The following is a 15,000-nucleotide window of genomic DNA, read 5'->3' on the forward strand; positions in this document are numbered from 1 at the left end:
AAGTTAAGAAGCTCGGACACAAACTCAGTGAACCTGGTCTACGGGCCTCAGATCACACTCACCCCCTCTCCTCTCCTCTTCTCCTCCCTCTCCCTCTCTCCTCCCTCTCTCTCTCCCTCCATCACCTTAATGTTTTCATCTCTCTATCATTTCACTCTTCTTTCACCTACATCCCAAAATTGCCCTTTCATCCATTATCCCTGATCCCCCCCCTCTCCCCATCCCCTCTCAGTCACTTTTCTCTCCCTCTTTCTTTCTCTCCCTCTCCCTCTCTCTCCATCACTCTCCCTCTCTCTCCATCACTCTGCCGACTTCACTTGTGTTTCAGAGCAATGCATTATTCAGCTTTAGGAGCAGCTGCTGCCTTCTAAAGTGAGGCGCGCACACACACACACACACACACACACACACACACACACACACACACACACACACATTAAAGGAAAGTACAGTATAACACTTTGACAGTGTCACATAGACCTAACTGTCAGACAAACATGATTTCCTTACAGAATCGCTCTGAAATAGTTGCAGAAAAGATTATATTCAATATCATGACAGCAACACATACACCACACATGCACTCGCACACTCTCCCCCTCACACGCTCTCTCTCTCTTTCACACACACACACACACACACACACACTTATACAGACACACATTCCTTATACGAGACTGCACTCAGTGAAGTAGTAGTGGTCCATGAACAACAGTGTCATGAACTCACTCACACATTACACAAACACTCTAACACTGAAGAGTTTGTGCTGAACTCACTCACACTCGCACATTACACACACAGATATAGCTATTATATAACAGATATAGCTATTATAAATGTCTCTCGCACACACACACAAACACACACACACAGAGGACATTGTGCTTGCTCAGCTGTTGTATACACACATGGTCTGGTCATGGACATATTCACGCAAACATGTGCACACACACACACACACGTGTTGAACGTTATTGATGCTGCTGAGCTCCTCACAGACACAAACACAGACACACACACACACGTTGAACGTTGTTGATGCTGCTGAGCTCCTCACACACACAGACACACACACACACACACACACACACAGACACACACACACACGTACCTGGCGCTGCGACTGGAACTCCATTGATGCTGGTGAGCTCCTCTGCCGGGCGCTGTTCGATCACAATGTCCCGCCCACTCTCCAGGCTCAGGTCACATGACGTGCTGGGCGCCGCCACGTAGAACGGGATCCCATGGTGCTTAGCGGCGATGGCTAACATGTACGTGCCGATCTTGTTGGCTGTGTCGCCGTTGGCAACCACCCGGTCGGCCCCGACAACCACCGCTGCAGACCAGAGAGAGAGAAGAGGTGGGAAGTAAGAGAGCCAGTCACAGAGCGTTATATACACTAAACAGAGCCAATCACAGAGCATTATATACACTAAACAGAGCCAATCACAGAGCGTTATATACACTAAACAGAGCCAATCACAGAGCGTTATGTACACTAAACAGAGCCAATCACAGACGTAATATACACAGAGCAAATCAAAGAGCGCTATATACACTAAACAGAGCCAATCACAGAGCGTTATATACACTAAACAGAGCCAACCACAGGGCTTTATATACACAGGTTTGTAATCACCTAGAAAGTCACACCTGTAATCTCATATTGGTGCAAAATCAACAAAAAAAAAAACACACACACACACACACACACACACACACACACACACACACAAGTACGTACCGGTGATGCCCTTCTCCCTCATGGTGAGAGCGGACGTGCTGTCTGTGATGAGCGTAGCAGGGAAGCCCTCTGCCACAGCCTCGTACGCGGTCAGGCGGGCGCCTTGGTTGTACGGCCGAGTCTCTGTGCAGTAGACGCGCTTCAGACGCCCCAGTGCATGCAGGGAGCGCACCACGCCTGCAACACACACACACAAATGGTTTAACACACACAAACACGCACAGGGTTAAATACACACACACAAGGCTTAACACACACAGGGTTACACACATACACCCACACAGGGGGGAACAAACACACACAAAGGGTTACACACACACACAGGGTTACACACACAAACATGCACAGGGTTAAACACACACGCACAGGGTTCAACACACACACACACACACACACATACATACACACACACCCACATTGTAAAAATGAACAAGACATACGCAAACACACACCTATGAACATGTATACACAAGTTATCACAACACAACACACAGGGTTAAACACACACACACAAACATGTGCATATGAACACATACACACAGAGTTAAAAAAACACACACACACACACACACACACACACACACACACACACACAGGGTCAAAACACATATGTCTGTGTGCGTTGAGATGTATGCGAGGCCTGACTAACGGCTAAGGTCTGCGCTGAAGTCTCTAAACTGTCTCCATTAAAGAACTGCTGCTGAAACTCTTCGCTCCGATGCCACCACAGAGCAATGGAACCTCACCAACAGAGAGGGAGCCGATTTCAGAACGATTTAGAGAGAGGGAGGGAGAGAGGGTGGGTTGGGGAGAGAGAGAAAGAGGGGAGACAGCTTGAGAGAGGGAGAGTGAGTGAAAGAGGGTGAGACAGAGGGAGTAGATTTCAGAACGATTCAGAAGAGGAAGGGAGAGAAAGAGGGGAGACAGAGTGAAAGAGGGGGAGAGAGAGAGTAGATTTTCAGAAGGACTGAGATATGGGCCGGGATTGGGCCACGTCCGTTTCCATGGCAACTGTTCTCTGACAACACTATTTGCTCTGCAGCCAGCTCCGGTGTGCAGTAGGTGAGAACACTGATAGTGATAATGAATGCAGGGTAAAAGTGTGTGTTTGTGTGTGTGTGTGTTTGTGTACGCCTAACTCACACAGACACACATTTCACATGTGCGATGAGAAGCAGAGAGGGTGTCAGAGACAGATATAGTATGTGTGTGTGCGTGCGTGTGTGTGTGTGTGTGTGACTGCTAGTGTGTGTGAGTGTTTGTGTACACCTGTAAACACAGACCCTTTTACTCCTAAACGTACCGCAGGCACACACACACACACACACACACACACACACACACACACACACACACACACACACACATACATACCCAGGGCAGTGCCGTATCCGGCGGTGGCGAGTGATCCGGTGTTGCAGTGTGTGAGGATGGTGACTGAATCCCTGGGAACGCCGGACAGAATGTGCTGGGCGCCGTAATTCCCAATCTTCCGGTTGTCACTCACGTCCCGCTCCAGCATCTCCTCAATCCAGCCAATCACACTGCAGCAGAGGCGGGGGGGGAGAAACACAGTGACAGGTGAGACGCCGACACCTCATTGGTGGGGGTGAGTGTCAATCCCCCCCAAGCTCACCTCAATAGCTTCCCTTCTGCGTTTTTGTTCGTCTTATTTCAGTTTAATTATTCATTTTGATTTGCAGTTCACAATACATAGGTAGACATTAAAAAAGATGACCAAATAGTTTTAAAACGTTTTGATGGTTAGTGTCTTAACACTTATCTCTCGCTCGTTTATGTGTGTGTCACACTCCTCTCTCACACCTGAGTTCCTGTCTTTAATCAGCCATATTCACCACATTCTTTGTATTTCATATATTGTATCTCATATATTGTCTCACATACAGTATATTGTATCTGCTATATTTTATCTCATATATTGTATCTCATATATTGTCTCACATATATTGTATCTGCTATATTTTATCTCATATATTGTATCTCATATATCTTGTCTCATTGTATCGCTCTGTTTTCGCTCCTCTTTTCAACACACCTCAGCTCACTGGGGCTCCGACTCATCATCTGTAAATCACCTCTTCTCATCTCTCTCATCTTTTGATCTGTTTCACCTCTCCTCATCTCTCTCTCATCTTTTCATCTGCTTCACTCGCATGTCTACCCACCTCCCTCTTTTACCCTCCCCCCCCTCCCTCTCTCCCTCGCTCTTTATCCCTAGGGTTTTCATTTTCAAAGGTGCTTGAAGAAACCAGGGGGCTATGAGGGGTTTTGGACGACCCCCCCCTCCCCAATATTTCTGAGAGATTTTTTTTAGTGCCACCCCCTCCTAACATGCCTGTGATGTTTGATACTAAATGACTCTGACTGAATAACTACAGTTTGGCCTTGTTTCCCTCATATACTGAAGTCTTTCCTTGGCTTTCTATTCACACTCCCCCTCCCCCACTCTCATTTTAAAAACTCTCACTCATTTCTCTTACACACACTCTCCCTCTCCCCTCTCACTCTCTCTCACAAACACTAACTCATCCTCTCTCACCCAACCTCTCCTCCTCCTTCTCCCCTCTCTCTCACTCTCTCTCACACACTCACCCCTCCCCACCCCTCTTCCTCTGTCTCCACCCCTCTTCCTCTGTCTCCACCCCTCTTCTTCCTCCTTCTCCCCTCTCTCTCCCCTCTCTCTCACTCTCTCTCTCCCTCCCTCTCTCTCTTTGTGCTGATGTCTGTCTCTCCTCACTTCTCTCTCTCCATTCAGAGCTCATGAACTCTCCTCACTTCTCTCTCTCCATTCAGCGAGCTCATGAACTCTCCTCACCCCTCTCTCTCTCCATTCAGCGAGATCATGAACTTTCCTCACTTCTCTCTCTCTCCATTCAGCGAGCTCTAGAACTCTCCTCACTTCTCTCTCTCTCTCTCCATTCAGCGAGCTCTAGAACTCTCCTCACTTCTCTCTCTCCATTCAGCGAGCTCATGAACTCTCCTCACCCCTCTCTCTCTCCATTCAGCGAGCTCTAGAACTCTCCTCACTTCTCTCTCTCCATTCAGCGAGCTCTAGAACTCTCCTCACTTCTCTCTCTCCATTCAGCGAGCTCTAGAACTCTCCTCACTTCTCTCTCTCCATTCAGCGAGCTCTAGAACGATCCTCACTTCTCTCTCTCTCCATTCAGCGAGCTCTAGAACTATCCTCACTTCTCTCTCTCCATTCAGCGAGCTCTAGAACGATCCTCACTTCTCTCTCTCTCCATTCAGCGAGCTCTAGAACTCTCCTCACTTCTCTCTCTCCATTCAGCGAGCTCTAGAACTCTCCTCACTTCTCTCTCTCTCCATTCAGCGAGCTCTAGAACTCTCCTCACTTCTCTCTCTCCATTCAGCGAGCTCTAGAACTCTCCTCACTTCTCTCTCCATTCACCGAGCTCTAGAACGATCCTCACTTCTCTCTCTCTCCATTCAGAGAGCTCATGAACTCTCCTCACTTCTCTCTCTCTCCATTCAGCGAGCTCTAGAACTCTCCTCACTTCTCTCTCTCCATTCAGCGAGCTCTGGAACTATCCTCCCTTCTCTCTCTCCATTCAGCGACCTCTAGAACTCTCCTCACTTCTCTCTCTCCATTCAGCGAGCTCTAGAACTCTCCTCACTTCTCTCTCTCTCCATTCAGAGAGATCTAGAACTCTCCTCACTTCTCTCTCTCCATTCAGAGAGCTCCTGAACTCTCCTCACTTCTCTCTCTCTCTCCATTCACCGAGCTCCAGAACTCTCTTCACCTCTCTCTCTCCATTCAGCGAGCTCTAGAACTATCCTCCCTTCTCTCTGTCTCCATTCAGCGAGCTCATGAACTCTCCTTACTTCTCTCTCTCCATTCAGCGAGCTCTAGAACTCTCCTCACCTCTCTCTCTCCATTCAGCGAGCTCTAGAACTCTCCTCACTTCTCTCTCTCCATTCAGCGAGCTCTTGAACTCTCCTCCCTTCTCTCTCTCCATTCAGAGAGCTCCATAACTATCCTCACTTCTCTCTCTCCATTCAGCGAGCTCATGAACTCTCTTCTCTTCTCTCTCTCTCTCCATTCAGCGAGCTCTAGAACTCTCCTCACTTCTCTCTCTCCATTCAGCGAGCTCTAGAACTCTCCTCACTTCTCTCTCTCCTTTAGCGAGCTCTAGAACTCTCCTCACTTCTCTCTCTCTCTCTCTCCATTCACCGAGCTCATGAACTCTCCTCACCTCTCCCTCTCCTTTTAAAAAACCTCTGACTGTGTAGATATGGCGTGGCCTCAGTCTACAGTGCTCATGTAACTATGTAATCTCTCTCATCTGACCTCAGGCCAGTGTCTACAGTTCCAATGTAACTATGTAACCTCCCCTGACACCATTACTCACCATGTGAAGGTGATGGAAGCATCCAGTAATGTGTGAGAAAACAAAAAAGTTCTGTGTGAGTGTGTGTGTGTGTGGGTGGCTGTGTGTCCTCGTTCTCTCTCCCTCTCCTCATTCATTCATTAATTAATTAATTCATCCATCCATCCATCAATCTCACTCCACGCTCACGGGCGACACCTCCCCTACTTTGTTCATCCCTCACTAATTCATCCATCCCTCTCTCTCTCTCTATCTATCTATCTATCTATCTATCTATCTATCTATCTATCTATCTATCTCTCTCTCTCTTTCTTTCTTTCTTTCTTTCTTTCTTTCTTTCTTTCTCTCTCACCTCTCTCGGAGCGGTTCTCCGCTCTTCTCCATGCTCTCGTTCTCGCTGAACTCCATCAGCTCGCGGGCGGCGCGGCCCATGTTGACGGCGGTCGGCCGCGCCGAGGTCAGGTGGCACAGCGACTCCCTGATGAAGGTCACGGGGTCGTCGCCCCCGGCACCCGCACGCAGCTCCACCGCCAGGCTCAGGCAGCCCACGATGGCGATGGCCGGAGCACCCCGAACCTTCAGAGAGATAGATAGAGAGAGAGAAAGAGAGAGAGAGAGAGAGAAAGAGAGAGGGATAGAGAGAGAGGGAGGGAGAGAGAGAGAGAGAGAGAGAGACAGGGAGAGAGGTAGAGAGGGAGAGAGAGAGAAAGAGAGAGAGAGAGAGGGGGAGAGAGAGAGAGGGAGAGAAAGAGTGGGAGAGAGAGAGGGAGAGAAAGAGACAGAGGGATATGGAGAGAGACAGAGGGATATGGAGAGAGACAGAGAGAGAGAGATAGAGAGAGAGGGGGGGGGGTTACACTCAGTTATTAAAGCAGGAGTAAGGCGTTTTAGTTTAGAACTAGTAAGCTAACTAGCATGCTAACTAGCAAGAAAACTCCATAAAGGGCTTTCAAAAACCCTGTAAAACACTAAACAGACCAGTTGACCACATTTAAACACACACACACCTGACATATAATTCATAATATCTTCATACTGTTGCTTGAAATGCTTTTAATATTTATCTCTTTTACATTACCCCAATATCATATCACATACATCATCAAAAAATGTCATCTAGAAAAACGAATAAAGACAACCAGCCCCTCTACCTTATACTATACAGAGGGAGACCAAAAGAACGAAATAGAGAGAGAAAGAGAAAGAGCGCGGGGAAAGACTGAAAGAGTGAGACAGAGACAGAGAGGGAGAAAGAGAGAGAGGCCGAGACAGAGAGAAAGGGAAAGAGCGAGAAAGACAGAAACAGTGAGACAGAAACAGAGGTGGGAGAGAGAGAGAGAGATAGACAAGCAGAGAGGGAGAAAGAGAGAGGGAAACAGAGAGAAAGAGTCCAGGACAGAGAGAAGTGGGGGAGTGAAGAGAGAGAAGTAGAGAAAAGAGAAGCCAAATTGATTTCAGATTCATGAGGTAAATCCCTGAAGTAGCTCGCTCTCCTTTTCTCCAAAACTAACTACAAGGAACACAAATCTCTCTCTCTCCATCTCCATCTCCATCTCTCTCTCTCTCTCTCTCCTTTTCTCCAAAACGAACTACAAGGAACACAAATCACTTCCATTGCTCCCCAAAGGCTTGTTATCAACATGGCAACCGCCGAATTTCTGCTGTGTTTCTTAGATACTCGTATTTTACTGCTGTTGCTTTAGAGAGTGAGAGCAGGGGAGAGAGAGAGAGAGAGAGAGAGAGAGAGAGAGAGAGAGATAGAGACAGAGAGAGAGAAAGAAAGAAAGAAAGAAAGAAAGAAAGAGAGAGAGACAGAGAGACAGAGAGAGAGAGAAGCAGGTATAATACTCTCAAAGTGAATAAGTAGGCCTGTTAATGCTTCTGCTGTTGCTTTAGAGAGTAAGAGGAGGGGAAAGAGAGAGAGAGAGAGAGAGAGAGAGAGAGAGAGAGGTGGGTATAATATTCTCAAAGTGAATATAATAAGTAGGCCTGTTAATACTTCTTATGCTGTGTTAGGATTAGGATTAGCACGTCATGCTACAAGAACCCCAGCCTCCAGAGCTGAGTCAGCGAGGACCGAGGGAATCCCCACAGGGCACACAGCGCTGAAGGGGTCATGGGGTCATGGGTGGAGGCTGCATACTGAATAGTAAAGTATAGTACAGAATAGTATATAATCGTAAGGTATAGTATAGAACGTAACAGAATAGTATAGAATTGTATAGTACAGTATATAATCGATGTGTACAGTATGTGAACAGTATATTGTGTTTCCATCAGAATGTATGCTCCCTGGGTCTCAAACCCGTGACCTTGGTGTTGTTGCACCTTGACCTTCAGACACCTGGATCAGAGGAGTGTGTGTGACACATGAACACACACTGGATCAGAGGAGTGTGTGTGACACATGAACACTCACTGGATCAGAGGAGTGTGTGTGACACATGAACACTCACTGGATCAGAGGAGTGACACACACACACACACACTGGATCACAGGAGTGACACACACACACACACTGGATCAGAGGAGTGACACACACACACACACACACACACACACACTGGATCAGAGGAGTGACACACACACACACACTGGATCACAGGAGTGACACACACACACACACTGGATCAGAGGAGTGACACACACACACACACTGGATCAGAGGAGTGACACACACACACTGGATCAGAGGAGTGACACACACACACACACTGGATCAGAGGAGTGACACACACACACACACACTGGATCAGAGGAGTGACACACACACACACTGGATCAGAGGAGTGACACACACACACACACTGGATCAGAGGAGTGACACACACACACACACTGGATCAGAGGAGTGACACACACACACACTGGATCAGAGGAGTGACACACACACACACACACACTGGATCAGAGGAGTGACACACACACACACTGGATCAGAGGAGTGACACACACACACACACTGGATCAGAGGAGTGACACACACACACACACACACTGGATCAGAGGAGTGACACACACACACACTGGATCAGAGGAGTGACACACACACACACTGGATCAGAGGAGTGACACACACACACACACACACTGGATCAGAGGAGTGACACACACACACACTGGATCAGAGGAGTGACACACACACACACACACTGGATCAGAGGAGTGACACACACACACACACACTGGATCAGAGGAGTGACACACACACACTGGATCACAGGAGTGACACACACACACACACACACACACACACTGGATCAGAGGAGTGACACACACACACACTGGATCAGAGGAGTGACACACACACACTGGATCAGAGGAGTGACACACACACACACTGGATCAGAGGAGTGACACACACACACACACACTGGATCAGAGGAGTGACACACACACACACACTGGATCAGAGGAGTGACACACACACACACACACTGGATCAGAGGAGTGACACACACACACACACACTGGATCAGAGGAGTGACACACACACACACACACTGGATCACAGGAGTGACACACACACACACACACTGGATCAGAGGAGTGACACACACACACACTGGATCAGAGGAGTGACACACACACACACACTGGATCAGAGGAGTGACACACACACACACTGGATCAGAGGAGTGACACACACACACTGGATCAGAGGAGTGACACACACACACACACACTGGATCACAGGAGTGACACACACACACACACACACTGGATCAGAGGAGTGACACACACACTGGATCAGAGGAGCGACACACACACACACACACACTGGATCAGAGGAGTGACACATGAACACACACACTGGATCAGAGGAGTGACACACACACACACACACTGGATCAGAGGAGTGACACACACACACACACTGGATCAGAGGAGTGACACACACACACACACACTGGATCAGAGGAGTGACACACACACACACTGGATCAGAGGAGTGACACACACACACACACACACACACACTGGATCAGAGGAGTGACACACACACACACACTGGATCAGAGGAGTGACACACACACACACACACACTGGATCAGAGGAGTGACACACACACACACTGGATCAGAGGAGTGACACACACACACACACTGGATCAGAGGAGTGACACACACACACACTGGATCAGAGGAGTGACACACACACACTGGATCAGAGGAGTGACACACACACACACACACTGGATCACAGGAGTGACACACACACACACACACACTGGATCAGAGGAGTGACACACACACTGGATCAGAGGAGCGACACACACACACACACACTGGATCAGAGGAGTGACACACACACTGGATCAGAGGAGTGACACACACACACACACACTGGATCAGAGGAGTGACACACACACACACACACACACACACTGGATCAGAGGAGTGACACACACACACACACTGGATCAGAGGAGTGACACACACACACACACACACTGGATCAGAGGAGTGACACACACACACACACACTGGATCAGAGGAGTGACACACACACACACACACACTGGATCAGAGGAGTGACACACACACACACACTGGATCAGAGGAGTGACACACACACACACACACTGGATCAGAGGAGTGACACACACACACACACACTGGATCAGAGGAGTGACACACACACACACACACACTGGATCAGAGGAGTGACACACACACACACACACTGGATCAGAGGAGTGACACACACACACACACACACTGGATCAGAGGAGTGACACACACACACACACTGGATCAGAGGAGTGACACACACACACACACACTGGATCAGAGGAGTGACACACACACACACTGGATCAGAGGAGTGACACACACACACACACTGGATCAGAGGAGTGACACACACACACACACACTGGATCAGAGGAGTGACACACACACACACACACACTGGATCAGAGGAGTGACACACACACACACACACTGGATCAGAGGAGTGACACACACACACACACACACTGGATCAGAGGAGTGACACACACACACACACTGGATCAGAGGAGTGACACACACACACACACACACTGGATCAGAGGAGTGACACACACACACACTGGATCAGAGGAGTGACACACACACACACACACTGGATCAGAGGAGTGACACACACACACACTGGATCAGAGGAGTGACACACACACACACACACTGGATCAGAGGAGTGACACACACACACACACTGGATCAGAGGAGTGACACACACACACACACACACTGGATCAGAGGAGTGACACACACACACTGGATCAGAGGAGTGACACACACACACACACACTGGATCAGAGGAGTGACACACACACACACTGGATCAGAGGAGTGACACACACACACACACACTGGATCAGAGGAGTGACACACACACACACACACTGGATCAGAGGAGTGACACACACACACACACTGGATCAGAGGAGTGACACACACACACACACACTGGATCAGAGGAGTGACACACACACACACTGGATCAGAGGAGTGACACACACACACACACACTGGATCAGAGGAGTGACACACACACACACTGGATCAGAGGAGTGACACACACACACACACTGGATCAGAGGAGTGACACACACACACACTGGATCAGAGGAGTGACACACACACACACACACTGGATCAGAGGAGTGACACACACACACACTGGATCAGAGGAGTGACACACACACACACTGGATCAGAGGAGTGACACACACACACACTGGATCAGAGGAGTGACACACACACACACTGGATCAGAGGAGTGACACACACACACACACACACTGGATCAGAGGAGTGTGTGTGTGACACATGAACACACACTGGATCAGAGGAGTGACACATGAACACACTGGATCAGAGGAGTGTGTGTGTGACACATGAACACACACTGGATCAGAGATGCTTCGTCACTTTCCTCTCTCTGTCACAGCAGGTGGACCAGGTTAACAAAACTTGCCTCAAACTCACTCAATCACAACCTAGCAAATATATACACACACAAATAACCTGGCATATACACACACACAAAACAACCTAGCATATATATACACACACACACACTCACACCTGCTTACACCTAGTGACACACACACACTACTATGCCATCATGAATTTCACACTGAAATTGCTGAAGCCTGTTTGAACACAGACACACACAACTGCTTACTCCTAAAGCAGACACACACACACACACACACACACACACACACACACACACACTTGCTTAAAGCGCGAACACACACACACATACAGTACATACTTAACATATACACACACACACACACGCATCAAATCTGCACACAAATGCTTACAAAGACACACATTTAACCTCTACACACGCACATACACATATATACCTCTGCCCCATGCATGTACACACACACACACACACACACACACACACACACACACAGTGTATAGCAGTGACAATGGCGATGACATCAGCTGATGGTGAGGTAATCGCTAGGAGTTATCGCCCCCTTCTAGAGTGGGTGGTGGAGATTCGCCCAACATGATATCACCGTGTGTGTGTGTGTGTGTGTGTGTGTGTGTGTGTGTGTGTGTGTGTGTGCCGTGTGTGTGAGGGCTCAGCCCCTTCAGGAGTGGGTGGCGGAGTTTCGCTCGATACATCATCACCTCTCTCCATGGAGACCACACCATCACATCTGTATGCTAATGTTCACAGCTCTCCTGAACTTTCAGACATGCACATCTATATGTTTCTGAGGGAGCATAACTTGTAGATGTGTGTGTGTGTGTGTGACCTTACCATCTTCCCTCTCTCTCTGATTGTGGGTGCAGGGGAATTGCAGGCACATTTAATGAAGGAGCACTTTTAAGGTTTAATACCTAATGAGTCTGTCTCAGTCAGAGAGAGAGAGAGAGAGAGAGAGAGAGATGGAGAGAGAGAGAGTGGGAGAGAGGGAGAGAGAGAGAGAGATGCTCTTTTGCTTTGGTCTTTGTTCAGCTCACAGACAAAACGTAGTATCCAAGAACACACAAGACTCTCGATTCAAAACATTTGGTGATTAATGGACAATAATGTGACAAACTGTTGCCGTGTCGGTCCCTAGCGGTTTGAAACAGTCGTTAAATACGACTGTGCCTGCGCCGCGTGAGCCGCAACAAAAAGGCGGAAATCGGGAGGTTATCAATAATTCATCCAGCATATTTTCACCCTCGTTGCTATCACGCTTTGCCAAACCGACCGTTACTCCTGTTTCCCGCTTATGTCTACCTGGCCGAGCAATTTGTCCGTAGCTCTTGTTAACCTGGGCACGATTAAACATTTATAAAGGCCCCTTTCCCCGTTAGTCATGGGCTCGCGTCGCACCGGAGCGCATTGCCTACCGGAGCCACCGGCTGTCATCAGCCCAGAATGAGGGCGTGAATCCGGTTTGTCTATGTAGCCTATCCTACACTTGCAGTTTCTATCCCCCTTCAAACAGTGCCTGACATAGGTTAGCCAATCAATTAGCTACACAGCGATGGCAAACAATAATAGCCTGCGTGACTTGCTTATTCTTTAAAATGTTACCATGCGTATCATAACAAACACCCTGTTTGTGAAGTGCACAACGAGTCTGAACAGATCGATAACTGCATGTTTGAGAAGGTTGCCCTTGAGAGAGCACACCCATCCTTCGAGCATGCGGTGCTGTGCGATCCTGCACTGGTATGCAAATGATCAACTAGACGCGCAAACATACACACACACACACACACTCGACACACACACACACACCATCTCCCCCCGCAGCTCCTTCACACACAAAAGAACGACCCCATGCTCCCTGCTGACACAAAGAAACACCCGCGCTATGTTGCAAGTCGTTGTGCTGCAACTGGTTCAACTGTATCCGCGACAGGAAGGAACCGCGCATTCGGGCTGCACAAGCGATCCAACCCCGATCAGATGTTCGTACCTCTCCGGTCCCGTGAGACCTAGCAGTTCTACGTACCTTCATACTCTTGATGGCCTCGTAGCCATCCTGGACGGAGCGGATCTCCTCGAACACCGTCTCATGTGGCAAGAGCAGCTGGTTGAGGATCTGCAGGGACCCGGAGCGGTACCGGATCGCTTCCAGCGTCATGGCCGCGGTCGGCGTGGGATGAGTCTGCGGCACGGCGGGGGTCTGGTATGGGGAGGGGAGGGAGAATGTTCAGGAGGAAGAGGTGGGGGTGGGATACTCTAAAAACACCAAAAGCTTTCTCTCTCTCTCTCGCTCTCCCTCCTTCCTCTCTCTGTCGCGCTCACACTCTCACCCGCGTGACAACGGGGCTGGTTCACTGTTGGCCCGTGCTTGCGTCGCTGGCTTAACGTTCCTTGCCGAAGCGAGCTGGTCCTTGAAAGAAAGAAAAGGGGGGCAGCCGTACCTCCGGCGCGAGGATATGTGGGTCGGTCGGTGGTTGAGTGGGTGGGTAAAATGCGCGACTGAAAACGGGGTTGAGTGTGTTCTCTCGCTCACAACCTTTTCCCTACACACACACACACACCAACAGAGGGGGACCACGTGTCACTCATTTCGACAGGAAGCCCCGCCTCCTTTTGTCCACGCCCACCTCTTGCGCTGTCTGCGCGGGCACAAACACTGTGCGCGCTCTCGGCTCCTCCACCACCACCACCACCACCACGTTCCCATGGACCGAGACGGCGCGTTCTCAGCGTTCTGGCGGCGGGCGCAGTGCACTCTTGTCCCGCACAGCCTCTTTCTCCCCGCAGCCGGGCGGGCGTTGTTCTTTTGTTTTGGGAGGTATAAGGCGGCCCCCGGGTTCATCGGGATTAGCATAACCGCACAGCCGCGGTGGCAGTCTTACAATAGGACTGGGAGATGGACTCTATTCTTCCCGAGGGAGGGGAGCGCACACGGG

General features: G+C 49.3%; 1 protein-coding gene across 1 annotated transcript in view; it reads right to left on the minus strand.

Moving 5' to 3' along the window:
• Positions 1-14,222, minus strand: part of mri1 (methylthioribose-1-phosphate isomerase 1) — a gene marked incomplete at its 5' end in the record, with an annotated part of 16,090 nt that extends 1,868 nt beyond the window's left edge. Inside the window, 5 exons of the mRNA XM_080860240.1 lie at positions 1,115-1,339; positions 1,748-1,924; positions 3,122-3,291; positions 6,470-6,693; positions 14,091-14,222. Coding sequence (XP_080716366.1) covers positions 1,115-1,339; positions 1,748-1,924; positions 3,122-3,291; positions 6,470-6,693; positions 14,091-14,222 — 928 coding nt within the window. The remainder of the gene's footprint in view (positions 1-1,114; positions 1,340-1,747; positions 1,925-3,121; positions 3,292-6,469; positions 6,694-14,090) is intronic.
• Between the last annotated feature and the right edge of the window lie 778 nt (positions 14,223-15,000).

This window comes from Sprattus sprattus (assembly GCF_963457725.1).
Source record: "Sprattus sprattus genome assembly, chromosome: 1".
Lineage (NCBI taxonomy): Eukaryota > Metazoa > Chordata > Actinopteri > Clupeiformes > Clupeidae > Sprattus > Sprattus sprattus.